The sequence below is a fragment of the Armigeres subalbatus genome, unplaced genomic scaffold, assembly GCF_024139115.2.
Source record: "Armigeres subalbatus isolate Guangzhou_Male unplaced genomic scaffold, GZ_Asu_2 Contig569, whole genome shotgun sequence".
NCBI lineage: Eukaryota > Metazoa > Arthropoda > Insecta > Diptera > Culicidae > Armigeres > Armigeres subalbatus.
In genome coordinates, this window is record NW_026943335.1 from 64267 (window position 1) to 86896 (window position 22630).

General features: G+C 42.2%; 2 protein-coding genes across 2 annotated transcripts; one reads left to right on the forward strand and one right to left on the reverse strand.

The window, feature by feature from the left end:
* Positions 1–2479: 2479 nt before the first annotated feature.
* Positions 2480–3222, forward strand: LOC134204421 (uncharacterized). The gene is made up of 3 exons (XM_062679243.1): positions 2480–2557; positions 2729–2861; positions 2900–3222. The coding sequence occupies exons 1-3, from the start codon at positions 2480–2482 to the stop codon at positions 3220–3222; spliced, it is 534 nt and encodes a 177-aa protein (XP_062535227.1).
* An 11119-nt stretch (positions 3223–14341) lies between these two features.
* LOC134204423 (uncharacterized) lies at positions 14342–15025 on the reverse strand. The gene is made up of 2 exons (XM_062679244.1): positions 14870–15025; positions 14342–14764 (listed from the first exon to the last, which is right to left on the reverse strand). Exons 1-2 carry the CDS (start codon positions 15023–15025, stop codon positions 14342–14344), a joined length of 579 nt encoding a protein of 192 aa, XP_062535228.1.
* Positions 15026–22630: the final 7605 nt, after the last annotated feature.

Sequence of the window (22630 nt, forward strand, 5' to 3'; positions counted from 1 at the left end):
ATGATGTTCTATTAGACACCGGAGATTTTATTGACGAATTTGAAACCTTCCGGACAACAGCTTGAGTTTGACGAATAAATCATTGTTGCGGACTACTACTTCCTTAACCTGATGTAAAGAAAACTGACAGACTTACGTGTGATTAATAAATAACAATAACAACTACGATTGGGAAAGATGAAATAAGCGTCCTGCATTTGAGGTTCGAAGTGACTACCGTGGACCCCCGGTAATATGACCGCCTTTAATCTGAACACTTTTTAATTTGATCCCCGTTCGTTTGAACATCGTTCAAATTAAAAATGGTTCAAACGTCATTTAACACGTGGAATCAAGAAAAGATAAATGGAACATTGTGAAACGGAATGCAGAATCAAAACAAACCAGCAAAGAGAGCAGCCAGGAACCAGTTTTTCTGATGCAAATAGAGTAACCAGAAGTTCAAATTAAAAATGAACCCCGTTAATTTGAATGAGGTACCGTTCAAATTATCGGGGGTCCACGGTATAAGACTTTTTCTTTTAAGGTTTTGACACTCGGAATTATCACACAGGATCAGTCTAATTTCGTTCACAAAAGGCGAACACGTTAGCAAAACAGTTAGTTTACTTTATAATCTCATGTATTAATCGAATGAAACCAGAATTGTAGGCCAAGCAATCGCGAAAAAAAATCGTGGCGAGAATATCACTCAGCAGAACGACAACTAAAGTGGTGAACGATAAACATTATATGTGGCAACAGCGGTGTGAGGATGAAATATATTAGAAATTGGGCAATCCACTTCTTTGCAGATATGCAAATATCATCCGTATAATATGGTATTCCATTATGAAAACGTTCCAATGTTGACCTGGGATTAAAACTGTGTTCATAAAATAGGAGTATTAGATTTGCATTTCAGGTTCATATACTGGATTTGAGTATCGGATTGGACAATCGTGTTAAACGTAGTATTGGAATATTTGAATTCAATTTTGAATTAGGATGATTTTAAATATGAGAATTGAGTACGGATATTGGATTCTGGATTGTAAAATTAGACTTGGCTGTAATTTAAAAAAAATGCGGACAATGTTTTTTTTTTCTCTTTTTAGTGAGAGAAGAAGGGTAATGTGAGGATGAAATATATTAGAAATTGGGCAATCCACATCCAGCGTGCATTGATGTCAGATATACGAATATCATCCGTATAACGGTTCGGTTGCCAACATTGACTAGTGAATGGCAGGCCATGACTTTGCCTCTTTCCTCGTCGATAAACGGATAGCTCGTTCGGCGAAATTAGCCCGCACACCCGGTAGTCCTTCAGAGATTGGACGGGCTTACGGAGGTCCCAAAAAAGCAGCCTAAAAACTGGCAAAAATATAAAGCAAGAGCTTCCAGCTACCCTCTATGACAAATGGCGAAAGCGGTGACTGAATGAAAGCCCATAGTTTTTTTTTGCAAAACAGTAAAGGCTCCCCCAGACCAGATGGGTACAACAGCGACGTCATCCGGGGCGATCTCTGGTCAAATTCGATAGTCCGTGAAAACGTCCTTCCGGATTGGTGAAAAATATCTTGCCCACTCTTGCGCAGTGGTGAATTTTTCCGGAAATTGATTTCTGGCGGAAAGTCATATTCATTTGGATCCCGAAGCCTAACATCTAATACTATTCGGCTAATCAAATTTTCCAGCTGCATGGCTAAACTTCACGAGCGGATCAGAACATATAGAATTCGTCCAGTCGTTCAACAGAGCTGCTTTCGACCAGATTTCACAGGTCGTCGGTAGTTTAGATTGATGGTTTTAGGCAAGATGACAAAGTAGGACCCGCATCCCGACTAGAAGATCATTACAGAAACACAGTTTTTACATATTGTGATATTTATAAATTAATTTGAGAAAATTATGTTCATAGCTGCCATTATCTGTCAAATGTAGTAACAGGACTTAACATCATATGTTTAATTTCCCTACAGTATGTGTTGAACCTCGGAATAGTTCTCCCTCAGCGGGTGGAATTCGGGTGGACTGTATGTATTTTCCTTTCTTAGAGCTACCGTTGGGTAACGGTTTGGTGGGTTTTCTTCCGATCGGATGGGGTTTGAAAACTCGTATTATTATTGCACAACACGGTGAAACAACAGCCGAATACTGATTCCGTTGACGTGGGAAGACCGTTCGCCAGATCCACTTCATTGCCGGTCTTGAAGAACGCGAAGAAATGCTGGATTCCGAGGACCAAGTCTACTGCCTTGGAATTGAAAAATACTGGATCTGCCAGCTACGATATGTGGATATGTGTGCTGTGTTGTGCTGATCGGTCGACTATTATTTTGCTTTTCAGTCTGACTTGTATTTTTGTTGATTTTGTAATATGAAATCGCAAAAAAAAAACGATTTTAGTTGAAACTCGTGATTTCAATATCTCAACACCTCTATCTGACCGTCGTATCGTGTGAAAACTAGAAAATATAGTTGCTTCAAGATCGCTATGGATTGCAAAAAGTGCCACCATCCCGTCATAACGAAAGAACAGCCTCACATCTATGGTAATGGAACGTGCGCCGAAGTTTACCACGCTACTTGTGTTGGGTTAAACAAAGAACAACTTGCTGCTGTGTCGCCGCCGTACAGAAACAGCTTTTGGTTGTGTGATGATTGTTTTGATGAGTTCGTACAGTGGAGGAATGAGAAAAATGAGTGAAACGTATCAACCGCAAACGTTCAAAAATCTGTGGGTCCGAAATGCGTACTTCATGATGACATTATTGAGCTCAAGGCAACAGTTGATTCAATAATGTCTATGCTCTTTTCGAATGGAGAATGCAGCTTGGATACTGTTATGAAACACTCTACTCCAAATCAAATCGTTTGTAGTGATCGTTTACATCTGGTTCATCAGATCAAACAGCTCTGGATGATTCTGCGAGAGTATCAAATAGTGCGAATGATAGTTTCGCATTGTTGCTTACAAATATCGACAGCAGTGTCTTTGAAGACGACGTTCAAGTGATGGTATATAGATGCCTGGGTGCCTGTGATACTGAATGCAAAAGTATTAGGAAATTAGTACCGCGATGGGTCGATACCAGCTCTCTAGATTATATCTCATTCAAAATTGTATTAAATCGGAAATGGAAATCAATTGCTATGATGCCGTCTACGTGGCCAAGAAATGTTAAATCTCGTGAGTTTAGGCAGAGACAATGTACCTGGAAACCAGATGATAGATAATTTGCCATATTTTTGTATCGATCACTTATATTGTTGTTTTGCCTTTCTCGTATACTAAGTATACGGTAAAGGCTATATGATCGCTCCAAAAACAAACTTTTTATAGAAGGCCCGGAGACCCATAGTGTTATATACCAATCGACTCAGTTCGACGAATTGAGGTGATGTCTGTGTGTGTGTGTGTGTGTGTGTGTGTGTGTGTGTGTGTGTGTGTGTGTGTGTGTGTGTGTGTGTGTGTGTGTGTGTGTGTGTGTGTGTGTGTGTGTGTGTGTGTGTGTGTGTGTGTGTGTGTGTGTGTGTGTGTGTGTGTGTGTGTGTGTGTGTGTGTGTGTGTGTGTGTGTGTGTGTGTGTGTGTGTGTGTGTGTGTGTGTGTGTGTGTGTGTGTGTGTGTGTGTGTGTGTGTGTGTGTGTGTGTGTGTGTGTGTGTGTGTGTGTGTGTGTGTGTTTGTGTGTGTGTGTGTGTGTGTGTGTGTGTGTGTGTGTGTGTGTGTGTGTGTGTGTGTGTGTGTGTGTGTGTGTGTGTGTGTGTGTGTGTGTGTGTGTGTGTGTGTGTGTGTGTGTGTGTGTGTGCGCAAAACTACTCAAAAAATGTCACTCATTTTTCAGGCACTTATCCTCATCCGATTTGCTTGCAACAAGTTGCATTCGACGCAGAATCCTGTCCCATTGTTTCCTATTTGAAATTGGCCAGATCGAACTATGGGATCGAAAGTTATGGCCAAAATACAAATTCATACGAAAAAATCGCGTAAAAAATGTCACTCATTTTTCGGGCACTTATCCTCAACCGATTTGCTCGCAACAAGTTGCATTCGACGCAGAATCCTGTCTCATTGTTTCCTATTTGAAATTGGCCAGATCGGACTATAGGATCGAGAGTTATGGCCAAAATACAAATTCATTCGAAAAAATCGCGTAAGAAATGTCACTCATTTTTCGGGCACTTATCCTCAACCGATTTGCTCGCAACAAGTTGCATTCGACGCAAAATCCTGTCCCATTGATTCCTATTTGAAATTGGGCAGATCGGACTATGGTATCGAAAGTTATGGCCAAAATACAAATTCATACGAAAAAATCGCGTAAAATATGTCACTCATTTTTCGGGCACTTATCCTCAACCGATTTGCTCGCAACAAGTTGCATTCGACGCAGAATCCTGTCACATTATTTCCTATTTGGAATTGGCCAGATCTAACAATGGGATCGAAAGTTATGGCCAAAATACAAATTCATATGAAAAAATCGCGTAAAAAATGTCACTCATTTTTCGGGCACTTATCCTCAACCGATTTGCTCGCAACAAGTTGCATTCGACGCAGAATCCTGTCTCATTGTTTCCTATTTGAAATTGGCCAGATCGGACTATGGGATCGAGAGTTATGGTCAAAATACAAATTCATTCGAAAAAATCGCGTAAGAAATGTCACTCATTTTTCGGGCACATATCCTTAATTGATTTGCTCACAACAAGTTGCATTCGACGTAGAATCCTGTCCCGTTGTTTCCTATTGAAAATTGGCCATATCGGACTATGGGATCGAAAATTATACCATTTTTGCCTTTCTCGTATACTAAGTATACGGTAAAGGCTATATGATCGCTCAAAACAAACTTTTATAGAAGCCCCGGAGACCCATAGTGTTATATACCGATCGACTCAGCTCGACGAATTGAGGTGATGTCTGTGTGTATGTGTGTGTGTGTGTGTGTGTGTGTGTGTGTGTGTGTGTGTGTATGTGTGTGTGTCTGTGCGCACCCGCCCAAAAAAAAAATGTCACTCATTTTTCAGGTACTTACCCTCAACCGATTTACTCGCAACAAGTTGCATTCGACGCAGGATACTCTACCATTGTTTCCTATTAAAAATTGGTCAGATCGGACTATGGTCTTGGAAGTTATGGCCAAAATACCACTTTTTTTATAGAAAAATTGAGTAAAAAAATGTCACTCATTTTTTAGGCACTTATCCTTAACCGATTTACTCACAACAAGTTGCATTCGACGCAGGATACTCTACCATTGTTTCCTATTGAAAATTGGTCAGATCGGACTATGGGCTCGGAAGTTATGGCCAAAATACCACTTTTTGCCTTTCTCGTACAACTAAGTTGTACCGAAAGGCTATCATTTCACTAGAAATTCGAACTTTTGATAGAAGTCCCGGAGACCCATAGTATTATATACCATTCGACTCAGCTCGATGAGCTGAACAAATGTCTGTCTGTCCGTGTGTGCGTGTGTGTGTGTGTATGTGTGCGTGTGTGTGTGCACAAAATGCCATAAAAAACATTAGCCAAATTTTTACATAGAAACTCTTAACCGATTTTCTTGCAACAAGTTGCATCCGACAGAGACTAAAACGCCGTTGATCACTATTGAATTTCATAATAATTTCAAATTGCAAAAAATAGATAATATAAAAATAGTGATGAGACATAGTCACATAGAACAATAATGTGTTATGAAATATGCCTTGCATCTATGAATATTTTATCCGTGGCTTCCCATTAAGAGTTTCATCGTACTATAAAGATGCTCGTGTTGCACGCATTTAGGCGTAAGTATGTTCTTCGTTCAGTTTCATAGTACTATGCAATTGTCCGAAAGTCAAAATTCGAACATAGGAAATTCGAGAAACTTTTGGCAGCGCCATCTGTGTAAATTTTCTATCATAACATTAGACGGTGTAACTTTTTTGCCTTTCTTGTGCATCATTGAGGTGAAAGCGTAAAGGCTACATTTATTACCTTTTTGCGCGAGAAAGGCGCCATCACCGCTAGGTGCATTATTCTGGGTTTTATAGACAAATTTAGTAAAAAAATGTCACTCATTTTTCAGGCACTTATCCTCAACCGATTTACTCGCAACAAGTTGCAGACGCAGGATACTCTACCATTGTTTCCTATTGAAAACTGCCCAGATCGGACTATGGGATCAAGAGTAATGACCAAAATACTATTTTTATAATGCCGAGAAAGGCACCATCACCGCTAGGTGGATTAATCAGGGTTTTTCTTATTATATTTAATGAAAAGCTAGCGTCTAATTTTATGTTGTGTTTTGAAGCTGTGAGTAATTTTAACTGTTTAGTGATGTTAGATACTACCATAGGCGTGGCCAGGATTTCAAGAAGGGGCCCCCCAACTTTTTTGGTCTTCTAAATCGTAGTTTTATAGTAGTTTTATAAAAACACACAATAATGATTAAAACAATAATGGATTTAAAAATGCGTGATTTATTGCTCATCAGATATTTTTAAATAAAGTGAAAAAAATATTAACGTATTCAGAAAGAATATTAAATCGGCTATAACAATTATTATAAAAATCCTGCATTCTTCCATAAGTTTAAGAAAACTAGAACCATTCATCTGAATTTCTAAACAAATCCACTCTGAAATAATATTTATTATAAAATAGGCAGAAAATTCAATATGCAAGCTTTCTCCAGGAATTCCTTCGACAATTGCTCCTGGCATTCTATCCGAAATTCTATCAGGGATTCTTTAGGAATGCCTCCAGTAACTTCTTCGGCAGTGTCTTTGGGAATTCCACCATAAATTTTGCAGGGAATTGATCCGAAAATTCCACCATTATTTACTCCAAGAAAATCTTCACGAAAGTTCTGCAGAATTCCCTGCAATAATTCAAATAATTTCGTGCTCCGGGACGTCCTCTGATGATGATGAATTCCAGCTACAAACCCCAACAAAGGTTTCAGCTAGACGAGATTTGTCTATAAGATGAATTCTCTTGTTTCCGAGAATGCTTCTGGTAGTTTCCCCGGGGTTCCTTTGAAAATTCTCCCGGGAGTTTCTTCAGAAATTCTTCCAGAAAATTCCTTCGAGAGTTCCTCCGGGAATTCCACCAGCAATTCATCCGGGAGTTTCTCCGGAAATTCCTCCGGGAGTTCCACCAGAAGCTATTCCAGGAAATTATTCAGGCTTTTTTTCAGGAAATCATTTAGGCTTTCTTCAGAAATTAAGCTGGATTCCTCCCGAAGTTCTTCCGATAGTTTCTCTGGCAGCTCATCCGGGAGGTCCTCTAGGAAATCTTCTAGGAGTTCCTCCTGAAATTCCTCCGGGAGTTCTTACGGGAGCTCCTCCGGCAGTTCCTTCGGGAATTCCTCCGGGAGTTTCACCGGCAGTTTCTCCGAGTGATTCTCTGAAAAGGAACTCCGGGAGGAACTCCCAGAGTAATTTCCGGAGGAACTCCCGGGGGATTTTCTATAGGAATTTCCGGAGAAATTATCAGAGGAATTCTCGGAGGAACTGCCGGTGGAACTTCTGGAGGAATTTATTAAAGAACTGCAGGAAGAATTTCCGGAGGAAATCCTGGAGGAATTCTCGTAAGAATTCTGGGATGAACTCCCAAAGGAACTTCTGTAAGAATTCCAGGAGGAACTCCTGGAAGAATTCATAAAAGAACCTCCCGGAGGAATTCCCGTAAGAACTCCCAGAGAAATTCTCCGAGGAACTTGTAGATAAATGTAGGAATTTGTAGATAAATGCCTAAAGAAATGCTAAATGAATTCCTGGAAGAAAGCCTGATTGAATTCCCGAAGGAACTACTGGTGGAACTTCAGAGGAACATCCGGTGGAATACCCTAGAGGAAGAGAAAAAATATTTTTGAAGGAACTTCCGAAATCCCATTTCCCGTGAAATTGCTGCTAAATATCGTCCAGGAATTCCCTGTGAGAATTACCGGAGAATTTCTTGGAAAAACTCCTAGAAGAACTCCCGGAGGAACTCCCACAAGCACTTCCGGAGGAATTCCCACATGGAAGTCCTGAATTAACTCTTAGAGAAGTTCCTCAAGGAATTTCCGAGAAAATATCTGAAGGAATTCCAAGAAAAATACCAGTAGGAATTAATGCAGAAATTTCCAGATGAAATCCTGAAAGTATTCCCAGATGAATTGCTGAAGAAAATCCCTGTGGATTGTTCCGAAGAAATTTCTGGAAGAACTCTTGGCAGATATCCGAGTAAATTCCGAGTGAAGTCCGGAAGGAATTCTAGTACACTTCCGCGTAAAATGAAGGAATTCTTGGAGAAGTACCTGGAGAAACTCCCGAAAAAATACCTGTAAGAATTTCTGGGGAAATACTTGGACGAATTCCAGGAGAAATTCATGAAGATACTTCTAGAAGATTTCTTGAAGGATATTCTGAAGAATTTCCGAAAGAATTTCTTCTAGATTTACAAGTGAAATTATGGAGCTAAATCGGAGGATTTCCGTCATAAATTTTTGAAGAAACTTCTGGTAGAATTTTGGGAAGAAATTCCGTATGTATTCTTGACGGAACTCTCGAATGCATTCCTGAAGGAAATGCCGGATTCTTCCTTGAGAGAGAATAGCCGAAGAAATATCTAGAAGTAAAACTTGGAGAGAAGAAAAGAAATCTTCAAGGAATTTCCTCGTGAATTTCCTAAAAAAAAATAGTGAGGGGTTTCTAGATAAGGAGGAATAACAATTACATGAGAAGGATTTTTGAACGATTTTCAGAGGAATTTGTGGATAACTTTCCGGATGAATTTAGAAGTTCCCATGAGCTTCTAGAATTCTTGAGCCCGAAATGTTTCGAGTTGTTTTGAACTTTCATATATTATAGACCCTGGATGCCCTAATAAGTTTTGGGAATCTTTTGAATTTCAACCACCTATATCTCTATATGATTGGATCGTAAAGTGCACATGTTTGAGGGAATTCATTTCAGTACCCGTTCAATCTTTCCACAATTTAGGGGAGGCGACGGCCCCCCTCAGCCCCCCTCTGGCTACGCCCTTGGATACTACCAGTGCCAAATTTGTGAAGTTTATTTTTTTAGAATTAGAATTATTCAATTAGACTAATACTAGTCCGTTGAATTAAGAAATAATAAAGAATAAAGAATAAAGTTTATACATGCCTCGTGGAATCTCCCAGCATGCCCTCTGGATGTGGTTGGAAGATCTGCCGTAACCTCTGGTAGAACGAGGAATTCTCGCTTAACTTTTCAAAAGGTCCCAAGTAACATTTTTTTCATGAATTAATTTGAGTACTGCAATCAAAAGCTTTCATGTTTTTCTGTTGAATGCGCTATTCAAATTAATTCATGAAAAAAATGTTACTTAGGTCCTTTTGAAAAGTTGAGCGAGAATTCCATTTCACGAGAAAACTCAGAAACTCGTGATTTGATCGTTGCCATAGCTTTGTGTTTGATCCGCGTATTGGACTGTCCTATACCCAGGACGGATACATCCGAACGCCTTCGCTGGATGTTTAAACGTTGGCACAACTTCTCGGTCATGAAGTTGCATTCGGACCCAGAGTCCAACAAGGCCCGTGCAGGAAAACTGATTCCGGTATCATCTTCCACTAAAACCACTGCTGTTGCTAGCAGTACTGACGAAGAACGTTGGAACGCCGTATTGGATGAGATAGATTCTCGAACTGCGGAGGTACTTGGACTGGGATCTCGATGCGCCGTGCTTGGGATATTTGATTTAGCCTGTGCCGGTGACTGCGGTGGGCTACCCTCAGCTACATCGGCCTTGACCGATCGGAAACAAATCATAGTATGATGCTTCGCCTTGCATTTCCTGCAAACGAGGTGAGAGAAACACTCGGAAGCCTGATGTCCACTCCGAGGCTGACTCCTCAGCCAACACTGGTAGTTTGGACAAAGCTTGGACTTGCCGACGTCTAAGCAGCTTGCTGTCGTTGTACCGTTTCGTCAAGGCCACCTGATAGTTCACCTTAGTGATGGACAACGGATCTATGAGAGCCTTGGCTTCACCTATAGGACTTCCCTTCAAATAATGGAATTTCTCGACGTCCGGGAGATCGGCCTTCCAGTGGATCAACGAGGTGTACAAATCCCGGAAACTCAGCCACTCGTCGATATTACCACTGAAGGTTTGTAGCTGGATTTGCTGAAGGCGAACATGTTCCAACGTAGGCTGCGACTGTGACGTATCCAAACCAAGTGACTGGTTCAATGTGGCTTCTTCCAGCCACTAGCCTTCTCCATACATTGCGTCTTGACCGAAAAATATCGCTGCACAAACGATGCCCTAATTTTACCAGATTCATCTTCTTCTTTACTGTAATTATCATGCGATTCTACAGCCACTATAGCCTCACTAATCGTTTCCCATAACTCCTCCAATTTATCAACCCTAATCGACACCTGAATTGCTGTGGTTTGCTCATTCATGGACTGAGAAAACTTGAGAATGTCCTCAAACATATACAGATATGAGTTGAGTTGAGTCTGCAACGATCGCAGTGGTTGCTCCTTCTTCGTCGTGGTCCTCTTCGGCGGCATCATGTAATAGTTGTATTCCAGGAAACGATTAAAATAGTGCAGTTGTAGTAATCGGTATTTCTGTCTAGCTTCGGCTAGACATACACTGTAGAGCTACTGACCTTCACAAAATGAATATAATTCCCCTCTACAGGTGTGTACAGTTTCCGATCAATGGTTGATTTACTACATTGCCTACGTGTTTAATTCAATAAATATTGAGCTAATTTGGATGTAATTTGAATGTGCACGCCTCATTTGAAGTTAGTATAGAAGTTACTATGGGAATCGCTACTTATGTGAAAGTCTGTTCCGTTAGGTAGCTCATGAACTAATTGAATATAATCAACGCGTCGACTTCATAGAACACTTTATAAACTGAAAGTCAGTTGTTGTTGCGAAGCGTTTTGAATTTTGTAAGTAAAGCTATAAAGAAAACAAAATTACTCATTATTGATATTGATGTTATTCTTCTACGTATTAAATTGAATATAGTTTCGCAACAAAAACGATCGGTTTCCGTGCCGAATTTTCTATCTTGCCAATGTATTCATATAATTTTAGAACTTAATAGGCAACGCTGCAGAACGGTTTTCTACAAAAGTTACTGGTTTCATATTAATTTTAATACAAACTCCAAACTGCTCGTGTTCAGTCAAGTTACAAGCAAACTAGCTAAAAATTTAGGAAGTTATTAAAATAGCAAATATCATTGATTAAGCATAGGGGAGCGAAAAAGTCATAATTTGAATCACTCTGCTGGATAGGGGCGATTCAAATATGACGTCCACTTCTTTTTGGGATTTCTAGACCCCCTCCCCCACCCAGAGCTGGCATTTCCTCACACATGGTGCACAATGAGGAGATTTTAATACACACCACAGAGAGTAACGCTGATCCTCATCGTGTAACAAAGCCAACACGATGAGTGAGGACGAAGACGAAGAGTGAGAGAATTATTCTGGTGAGAGTTGGGCCAACACAAAGTTGTGCCACTTGGTGCAATATTCATCCAAATGATATTGTTTTCCATGATGCTCGCAGAAATATTTTGGAACACAAACATATTTCGGCGGTGTTTCAATGGAGTTTAGCGATCCATGCTAAAAATTAAAACAATGGCAAATAAGGGTAACATAAAGAAGAAGAAGAAGTCAAAATATAATATTTGAAAGGAATTGCACGGGAAAGCAAACGGTGAAATATTGAAAACGCATCTCAATAATTCTAGAAGCAATTTAAATAAAAGCGGTTAGGGGTCGTTCACCTAAGGTGACATTCAAATAATAAGGGTGAATTAATATTTCGACCAGGGCTGACAATAGTCATTCTCGTCGTATGAAGAAAGCGAAAAAAATGAGTCTTCGTCATAACATTGCACGACGCAACACCTATTCGTTTTCTTCGCACCGCATGCGTACCACGACGATAGTCGCGCAGCCAAAAGTTATGACGATTTTCGTCGTCACTTCTTCACACAATTATTGATTGCACGTCATTATAGACGGACTGGTTAAAAACATAATAGCGTCTCAAATAAACGAATAGTAGGAAATTTGGTAACATAAATGTATCGATAACATTCATAACGCTTTCATACGTTGCTTCGAATTCATTATTACAAAGAATTAATAAAAATCTTCGCATGGCAGCTGCCGCTTGAAGAATAACGGTATGAAGTCTTCGTTCTTCGATGTCGTCATGACGATTTGGTTACACGACGAAAGCTAACGTCGTGCGCGTCATTGACGATGTGTAGAGTAGCAATGAAGACAATGCAACTCGACGCTACTGTGGCATTTCGTGCTATGACGATGACGATTGTCAGCCCTGATTTCGACGGCAAACACACAGTTATCAGAGCAGGAGTATTTTGGGCATAGTGCATCAAGAAAAAATATAGCACTGAAATGAAATAATGGAACTTTATATAAGTTCCATGTTTTCTGTTTTCGTTTCGGTTTCATTACCTGAGATTACCTGACGGAAATTGTATTTAGAAATTGTCAGTAACACATTTTAAAGCGACAGGTGTGGCGTAACAATGTTGGTAATCACTGGCGGAGACAGAGATGGGGCACCACACGATGCAATCACGCCATTGTTCTCAAGGGCTATTATTCTTGCACCAAGCGGTGCCCCACCAAATAACAATAGCTGGCTCCGCCAGTGTTGGTAATACAAAGGATTCTGAATAGTTTTGCCCACAGACATCCTAAAAGCAAGCAAAAACAAAAACATCTTATTACGCATAAAAAGTATCAACAGCTACGTTAAACTTTAGCAATGTATACTTTCATTCTGTTCGATTCACCGTTATATCAAAACTCATTGAGGAACACGGTGTGTTTATTTCAACATTTATCCTCAACTCTTCGTGTCTGACAAATGCATTCGCTGCAGAGTAAAAACACAAAGAGACCTCACTGCGTTGAGGAAGAGAAAAAATGAGCGATAATCGAAACACACTCTCTCCGGTCTTTTTGAGGAGTGCGAAAGACAATAGAGGTAATAAACTATAGAGGACGATTGTCGCTGCGGTTCCCTTTGTTATTGTCCCCAAACATGTTGGGTACCTATCTGTCAAAACGTACTGATTTTTCCTTTGTTGACATTTAGTGCCCTATCCTCGCCAGCAAAATATGTTTCGCCAGTGACGACAGCGACAAGCGTCCTCTATAGTTTAGTACCTCTATTCGAAAGACACGCAAATTTGGACTACTCTGAGGAGTATGCCAGCCCTGCCCCCACCTCTATCAAACTTTTTTGTATACCTAGTACATGTACTATCACAAAATCTTAGACCCCCTTCCCCCCTAAAACCTGTGACATCATTTTTGAACGACCCCACAGATAATTAAGTTGATTGATGACCAGTGATGAAGTACCATACATCGACGATGATGATGCGAATGTGGATGGGATAACGTAGTTGGACTGCGCAATGAACACACACAGCAAATAGTTGATCGAAACGAACAAACATCGCACTGCGGCCGGTCGGCTGATGGTTTCCAACGACGCAGGTAGGTTGCTACACTGCTGTATGAATTATCGCAGCGATAGCAGCAGTTTCGTCGTTGTCATCAGAGGCCGATAGCAACAGAAATTCGGGATCGGAAGTGGGGCTGGGTCGGCCACACTCTACGTAGGGGCGGAAACGAAATCCGTAAACAAGCATTAGACTGGAGCCCAGCAGGACATCGCAGCAGAGGCAGACCCAGAGGCTCATGGCGGCGAAGCCTCAATAAAGAAATAAAAGAAGTCGAGAAATCTAACCTAGCAACAGATTAAAGCGATAGCCCTATTGGGGAGGAGAAGACCACCAGCTGTCATCGAGAGAAAAAGTAGAATCATTGAAATTACACACGGTGTGGTATAGGAAACGAAGTATATTTTTGTTATAAAACAAAAATTAAGGACGTTTCTCAAAAAAATCTTGGTTTACGGGGTTAGAATTTTAAAAACACACAAAATAGACATGATATCTCGATTTTTATTTTTTTAATGAATAAGCAGTTAATGCTTAAGCATGTTGAATTTCTAACCCCAAAAACTGAAAATTGTTTGGCAAAAAAATTTCTATAACGTTTTAGAGACATTTTAATTCCCATTCTCTATATCATGCCATGTCTGGCCGTGCGTGTGTTTTTTTTATTGAGTTATGACACTTTCGTCTGCACTTCCTCTGCACCGTCTCCTCGATGTTCTCACACTCTGGGCAAAATGGCGAAGAACATGCCCAAACCGATGTAAATACTTCCTGAAGCAGCCGTGACCTGACAGGAACTGTGTCAGGTGAAAGTTTACTTCGCCATGCTTCCTGTTCATCCACGTTGACAGGTTTGGAATGAGTCGGTGGGTCGCCTCCCATTGTCTGTACTGTCCCATTCATGCTGCCACCTCTCCATTGAACGGGTTCTCTCCATCTTTCTCACATTTCTCGTGTCTTTTCGATGATAGCACTCAATATCTTCCGCTAGGCTGATGCAGATAGGGACCATCCCGGCGATAACGCATACTGCCTCCGACGAGATCGTTCTGTAGGCGCTCGCGACTCGTATGGCCATCAGCCGGAACGCACTTTGTAGCCTTCTACGGTTCCGCTTGATTTCCAGCGCATTACCCCAAGCGGGGACTCCATACCGCAGTATCGATGACGAGACACTAGCTAGTAGACGCCTGGTGCTACTTCTTGGACCGCCAACGTTTGGCATGATCCTTGCTATTGCGCTCATAGCCTTCGCCGACTTTTCGCAGACGTAATCGACGTGGCTATTGAAATTTAGCCGGTCATCGATCATCACTCCCAGATGTTTCAGTGATCGCTTCGATGCAATCGTATGATCACCAACGACGATCTCCATCCGCTGAATCGCCTTACAGTTGCTGACTAATAGCACCTCCGTCTTATGGTGAGCTATTTGCAGCTTCACTCCGTTCATCCAGCTCTCGATCATTGCTATCGCCTCCGTCGCCAACACCTCTACTTCTTCAAGTGTCTCGCCCATCACCGTTAGTGACACGTCGTCCGCAAAACCCACGATTTTAACTTTTCAAGGCAACCGCAGACTCAGGACTCCATCGTACATCCCGTTCCAAAGAGTTGGACCGAGAATGGAGCCTTGAGGAACGCCCGCCGTAACCCGCATCGACTTACGCCCTTCGTTAGTGTCGTACACCAACACTCTGCACTGTAACTAGCTCTTCAGGATATGGCACAGGTAACCAGGGACCCGTATTCTATGCAGCGCTGATGCGATGGCTTCGAAGCTGGCACTATTGAACGCATTTTTACGTCTATTGTTACCACTGCACAATATCGATCTCCTCTTCGCTTCTGTTTGGACGCCTTCTCAGCGCTCTCGAGTACTTTCCGAATAGCATCCACCGTCGGTACTCCTTTGCGGAACCCAAACTGCATCTTCGACAGTCCGCGCTCGCCCTCCGTACATTTCGCAAGCCTATTCAGGATAATCCTCTCCAGGAGCTTCCCGAGTGTGTCCAACAGACATATAGGTCTGTACGAAGCCGGAATACCCGGAGGCTTTCCTGGCTTCGGCAGCAACACCAGCTTCTGAATCTTCCACATTTCTGGGAAGTTGCCTTCGTCCAAGCACTTTTGCAGCACTGTTCTGAACAGATCCGGACATGCCACGCTTTCAGCGCCACGTTCGGTATTCCATCCGGACTGGGGGCTTTTCTCACCTGCAGGCGCTTCGCCGCTTCTGCAAGCTCCTCATTGGACACTTGTTGGTACTCAGCGTTTGTTTCTTCTTCTTCACCGTACGGTATTGGTGGCCACGTGGTCGGGTCGTGTTTCGAGAAAAGACCCTCCACGATCTCCTTCAACTTGATCGGAAACTTTTCGGCCGGCGTCGACGGTCATCTTCGCCATCACGACTCTATAAGCATCCCCCCATGGGTTGGCGTCTGCTTCTCGACACAACTCCTTGTAGCAGTCTGACTTGCTAACTTTGATGGCCTTTTTTAAAGCGGTCCTAGCAACCCGATGGTCGCTATGGGTGTAGTCTTCACTTACTTTCCAGTCCATGTTTGTCGTCACTGAAGGGCTACAAAACGTGATGTCAATTATAGACTCCCTCCCGTCTCTCCGAAATGTGCTCACGGAGCCTTCATTGCACAATCGTACGTCTAGCTTCGCTAGAGCTTCCTGCAGAACATATCCTCTTGGGGGCCATCCACAAAGTCACGCTCCTAGGGGGAGGGAAGGGTTCCCAACAGCGTGACGACTCATACAAAAAATTTAGAGGATTAAAACAAATAGTGTGACGATGGGGGGAGGGGGGTTGAAAATAGCCAAATTTTGCATGACGTATTTTATGGATCTTCCCTTGTGTTGGTCACTCTACTGCCCACTCCACAACCCAGGCATTAAAGTCACCTGCTATGACTACTGGCCTTCGTCCAATCAGCTTGTCGGTTAACTGATCCATTATATGGCTGAACCGTTCCACGGTCCATCGTGGAGGTACATAGCAGCTGCAATGCCGTTGATTCTGGCAATCACGAAGCCTTCACATGAACTCTTCACCACTTCTTGAATTGGGAATTTGCCCATAACTTGTATCGCAGCCATTCCCGAAATATCTGTCAACCAGTTGCCGTTATCAGGAGGAACTCGATACGGCTCTGCAATTATCGCGACATCGCACCTCTTTTCCGTTGTTGACGGCCACAACAGTTTCTGTGCGGTTTCGCAGTGATTCAGATTAATTTGGATTATCTCCACTACTGTTGACCTGCGATCGCCCTCTTGTAGGCAGGGCATTTGTAGCCACCCGTCTCTGTAGATGGTCATTTCCATCCTCTGAAGTGCAAAGCATGCACTTGGGTCTTTGCGCGCAGTCTTTTGCAAAATGACCTGTTTCCCCGCATTTCCAACACATGTTGGTTCTGTCCGGACCTTTACAAGCCCGGTATTCAAAGCCCAAACATTTAAAGCATCTCTCCGCTTGTTTATTCACTGGCGGGGCAGCTTTCAATGGGCAACAGTCAGTTTGCCTACCGCTAGAGCCTTGATAGCAGCGGTTACTGGCAGACGAATTATCACTGTTTGTGTTCCTACGAATGTTTTCCTTATTCGGATTGCCATTTGAACCTCGCCCAGGTTCCACTGTGACTTCAGAGCATCCTTGAGCTCTTCTACCGACGTGATCTTGACGTGTCCGTGCGTGTGTGTGTATGTGTATGTGTGTGCACAAAAGCTAAGAAAAACATTAGACAACTTTTCATCTAATAATCCTTAACAGATTTTCTCGCAACAAGTTACATTCGACAGGGAACAAGGTCCTAGTTGATCACTGTTGAATTTGATAACGATCGACCAATGCGTTTAAAAGTTATTAAGAAAATGGTACGTCGAACCATAAAAGCGCCATATAAGATTGATGTCTACTCTCGGTGAACTAAGTTGGGTTTTTTGCCTTTCTCGTACATCTTTTTCACTCCGAAGACGAACTTTTTATAGGAACCTCGGAGACTCATGGTGTTATAAACCAATCGACTCAGCTTGACAAACTGAGCACATGTCTGTCTGTCCGTGTGTATGTATATGTGTATGTGTGTGTATGTGTGTGTGTATGTGTGTGCACAAAAGCGAAGAAAAACATTAGACAATTTTTCTTAACCGATTTTCTCGCAACAAGTTTCATTCGACCGGGGGCAAAGCCTAGTTGATCACTATTGAATTAGGTAACAATCTGCCTTTGCGTTTAAAAGTTATAAAGAAAATGGTACAGCGAACCATATAAGCCCATATAAGGTTGGTGTCTTAGCTAAACGCGAGAAAGGCAGTATCACTAATCGGTGAATTAAGTTGAGGTTTTTAATGGATTAACGGTATTTCAAAACGAAAAATCGAGAATCTCGCCCCATTTCAAAGATATTCTGCGGAAAGGATCGTTTCGATAAGTAATTTGCTTTTGATCATTTAGTAGTTTAAAAAAACATTGTTACTAAATGTGTTGTATGGTGGACTCACAGACAAACAGACATAACACATAGAACATTTCCCCTGTCATAAGACGAGTTTAAACAATCCCATTGAATTCCACCACTTAATTGTATCCTGACAGATACGTATTTCGACCTCAACGATGTCTTGTACTTGACTCGACTTGAAGAAAATGATCGCAGCTTACACTATTTATACTATGCGTAGGTATAATAATTTATCTAGGTACTTATCTTACTACGGTGCTTATTTCTACTCGCTTGATGCGCTTAATGCTTAGGTATAAACTTGAAGAGCCAGGAGCTACCATTTCCTTGATCTTTATTCAACAACCGCGTTTGTACCTGTCGGTAGATTTCCAAGCTCTCAAGAAACATCAAGTTTCCACGGAGAAGAGACATTTCTTAAAATTTTAATGTTTGATGTGTCGTAATTGAATGATTTTCCTGATATACATGTTCCAGCTACCTTAGACCTAAGCTCAAATTTAATCCTTATCAGTTTCCTCTTAGCCTTACTTACTTCTGCAATATGTTCTTTGAACCTTACATCTAACGATCTTTTTGTTTGACCTACATATACTTTATCACACTGTGAACAATTAATTTGATAAACCCCGGCCTTATTTAACATTCCTACTCTATCCTTTGTGGAGCCCAACAGTGTCTTCAGTTGATTGCTTCTGCTGGAGAATACTAAATCGATGCCGAATTTCCTCAGTCGATGGCGTAGCTGGTGGGTGATGTGTCGATCATGGGGACTGATACCCTCTTCAGCGGTTCATCGATCGGTGTTAGTGTTGTCAGTTCGTTTTCGCAGGTTCCTCTGCTTCTTGTTGATGATTGCTTGTATTGTTCTTTCCTTGTATCCATTGATCCTCGCTGTTTCCAAGATGTGTTGTAGCTCCTTCGTTTTTCCTTCTTCGCTCAGAGGGAATCGTCTGCATCCTGTGGATCATGTGATGAAAAGCTGCCATTTGTGCTGATACGAATGATTTGATGTGTATGGGATGACTCTCATGGTGTTGGTGGGCTTCCTGTAGATTTCAAAGTCTAATGTTGCATTTGTTTCTTAATAACCAGTAGATCCAAGAAAGGTAATTTACCTTCCTTTTCCTCCTCGTGGGTGAATTTGATGTCTTTATGCACGTTGTTTTATCGCTTCCAAAATCCTGGGTAGATCTTTCCGGTTGATGATGCTGAAAATGTCGTCCACGTATCTCCACCACTTCTCAGGTGGTACTCCTTGTTCCTCTAGAGTTTGTCCTCCAAATTCGCCATGAATAATTCGCAAAAACGGTGATAGTGGATTTCCATAGGTGCACCTTCGTTTGTTTGTAGAAGCTTCCACGGAATGTAAAGTAGTTCTCATTCATGCATAATCTTTGAGCTTGAGATACATCTTTACCTTTCCTCGCCATGTTGTATCCGTCCGTTGTCCTAGTAATAGCCAATCCTCCAAAAGGTTCAGAGCATCCTTCATTGGAACGCTTAAGAACAATGCCGCTACGTCAAATGATACCATGATGTTCTGTTTTCCGATGTTTCCTGGTTCAATATCCTCTTGGTGAACTCCTGGGTGTTTACAACTGATCTGCTGGGGAACAGCTTCGGCATACTCTGGAACTCCTTGACTAACCACTTGGCCAAGTTTTGTGTAGGGATCCCACTGATGAAACTATTTCTCGCATCTCTGTACCTGGCTTATGTATCTTTGGTAGTCCTTTGATCCTTGGTAACACAGGGTTCGTCATTTTTAACACGGGCTTCTCCGATGATCGTCTTGCATTCCTTTATCGTTTTATCCGTAAGTCGGATTAGTCCGGGTAGTGGGTCCTCTCAAATGCCTGTATGGTCCTCCGTTGATTTTGTCGTCATCTGTTCATCGTAGTCCTCTTTGTCCATTATCACCACTGCGTTTCCTTTGTCCGCCTTCATGTAGTAAACTGGTTTCTCCTTTAAAATCCTCCTCTCGTCTTTGTTCGATGTCCCATGATGTCCTGCTTTGATGGCGTCTGCTACGATGTTTCTCACACTATTCTGGTCCCGTTGATCAACATTTCGTGAAATCCTTTGTCTCAGTATCCACGATTATCTGCTCTAGATCCGCTTTCTGGGTTGTCGCATACCCTAACCCCTTGTTGAGGTGTACTAATTGTTTCCTCCGTAAACTGCTGTGTCGAACGGTTAACAACGAATCCTCGATCATTTGTACTGTGGGTTAGTCGTTCTACCTTCCGTCGCTTTGATTTCCCTCGTAGAATGGTCAATTTCTTCTTGTGCAGTCTCCTCTTCCTGTCCACTTCACACTCTTCGGCCCGCTGTACCTTCTTTAGGAATATGTCGGAAGAATCTTGGTTCTCCTTTGCCAGCTTGAGGTGCAGGTTGTAGCACTCCAAGTTCAACCTCTCTAGCTTGGCATAGTGTCCCTTGATTGACAACTTCAACAAATCCGAAACTCGTCTTATGACAGGTGAAAGCATTCCACTAAAAAGCTCAAAATAATTTTCTTATCAAAATGGCATCCAAGCGGAACGAGCGTAGTACTTGTATATATTTTAAGAGGAGGATCGCAGGTATTCTTAAGGACGTGGCCTTCCTTAAGAAGTGCTGAGGAGAGGCTGACTCTGTCAGCCATAGGATTAAGATGGAGCTCACAGCCCAAAATCTATCAGTAAGAGGGCGGAATCGGATTTGTTGAAGTTGTCAATCAAGGGACACTATGCCAAGCTAGAGAGGTTGAACTTGGAGTGCTACAACCTGCACCTCAAGATGGCAAAGGAGAACCAAGATTCTTTCGACATATTCCTAAAGAAGGTACAGAGGGCCGAAGAGTGTGGAAGCGGACAGGAAGAGGAGACTGCACAGGAAGAAATCGACCATTCTACGAGGGAAATCAGCGACGAATGGTAGAACGACTAACCCCACAGTACAAATGATCGAGGGATTCGTTGTTAACCGTTCGACACAGCAGTTTACGGAGGAACAATTAGCACACCTCAACAAGGGGTTAGGGTATGCGACAACCCAGAAAGCGGATCTAGAGCAGATAATCGTGGATACTGAGACAGCGATTTCACGAAATGTTGATCAACGGGACCAGAATAGTGTGAGAAACATCGTAGCAGACGCCATCAAAGCAGGACATCATGGGACATCGAACAAAGACGAGAGGAGGATTTTAAAGGAGTTAAAGGAGAAACCAGTTTACTACATGAAGGCGGACAAAGGAAACGCAGTGGTGATAATGGACAAAGAGGACTACGATGAACAGATGACGACAAAATCAACGGAGGACCATACAGGCATTTGAGAGTTGACCCACTACCCGGACTAATCCGACTTACCGATAAAACGATAAAGGAATGCAAGACGATCATCGGAGAAGCCCGGGTTAAAATGACGAACCCTGTGTTACCAAGGATCAAAGGACTACCAAAGATACATAAGCCAGGTACAGAGATACACAAAACTTGGCCAAGTGGTTAGTCAAGGAGTTCCAGAGTATGCCGAAGCCGTTCCCCAGCAGATCAGTTGTAAACACCCAGGAGTTCACCAAGAGGATATTGGAATCAGGAAACATCGGAGAAGAGGACATCATGGTATCATTCGACGTAGCGGCATTGTTCCCAAGCGTTCCAGTGAAGGATGCTCTGAACCTTTTGGAGGATTGGCTACTAGGACAACGGACGGATACAACATGGCGAGGAAAGGTAAAGATGTATCTCAAGCTTGCAAGATTATGCATGAATGAGAACTACTTTACATTCCGTGGAAGCTTCTACAAACAAACGAAGGGTGCACCTATGGAAATCCGCTATCACCGTTTTTGTGCGAATTATTCATGGCGAATTTGGAGGACAACCTAGAGGAACAAGGAGTACTACCCGAGAAGTGGTGGAGATACGTGGACGACATTTTCAGCATCATCAACCGGAAAGATCTACCCAGGATTTTGGAAGCGATAAACAACGTGCATAAAGACATCAAATTCACCCGCGAGGAGGAAAAAGGAAGGTAAATTGCCTTTCTTGGATCTACTGGTTATTAAGGGAACAAATGCAACATTAGACTTCGAAATCTACAGGAAGCCCACCAACACCATGAGAGTCATCCCATACACATCAAATCATTCGTATCAGCACAAAATGGCAGCTTTTCATCACATGATCCACAGGATGCAGACGATTCCCCTGAGCGAAGAAGGAAAAACGAAGGAGCTACAACACATCTTGGAAACAGCGAGGATCAATGGATACAAGGAAAGAACAATACAAGCAATCATCAACAAGAAGCAGAGGAACCTGCGGAAAAACGAACTGACAACACTAACACCGATCGATGAACCGCTGAAGAGGGTATCAGTCCCCTATGATCGACACATCACCCACCAGCTACGCCATCGACTGAGGAAATTCGGCATCGATTTAGTATTCTCCAGCAGAAGCAATCAACTGAAGACACTGTTGGGCTCCACAAAGGATAGAGTAGAAATGTTAAATAAGGCCGGGGTTTATCAAATTAATTGTTCACAGTGTGATAAAGTATATGTAGGTCAAACAAAAAGATCGTTAGATGTAAGGTTCAAAGAACATATTGCAGAAGTAAGTAAGGCTAAGAGGGAAACTGATAAGGGATTA

Bases quoted from the DNA above. Each gene is read 5' to 3' on its own strand.
- LOC134204421 (XM_062679243.1), top strand. From the start codon at position 2,480: ATGGATTGCAAAAAGTGCCACCATCCCGTCATAACGAAAGAACAGCCT. The intron at 2,558-2,728 runs GTTTACCACGCT...AAATCTGTGGGT, and splicing joins GTAATGGAACGTGCGCCGAA to CCGAAATGCGTACTTCATGA. The intron at 2,862-2,899 runs GTAGTGATCGTT...CAGATCAAACAG, and splicing joins TACTCCAAATCAAATCGTTT to CTCTGGATGATTCTGCGAGA.
- LOC134204423 (XM_062679244.1), bottom strand. From the start codon at position 15,025: ATGGGCGAGACACTTGAAGAAGTAGAGGTGTTGGCGACGGAGGCGATA. The intron at 14,765-14,869 runs GTTGGTGATCAT...GTCTGCGAAAAG, and splicing joins TTCAGCGGATGGAGATCGTC to TCGGCGAAGGCTATGAGCGC.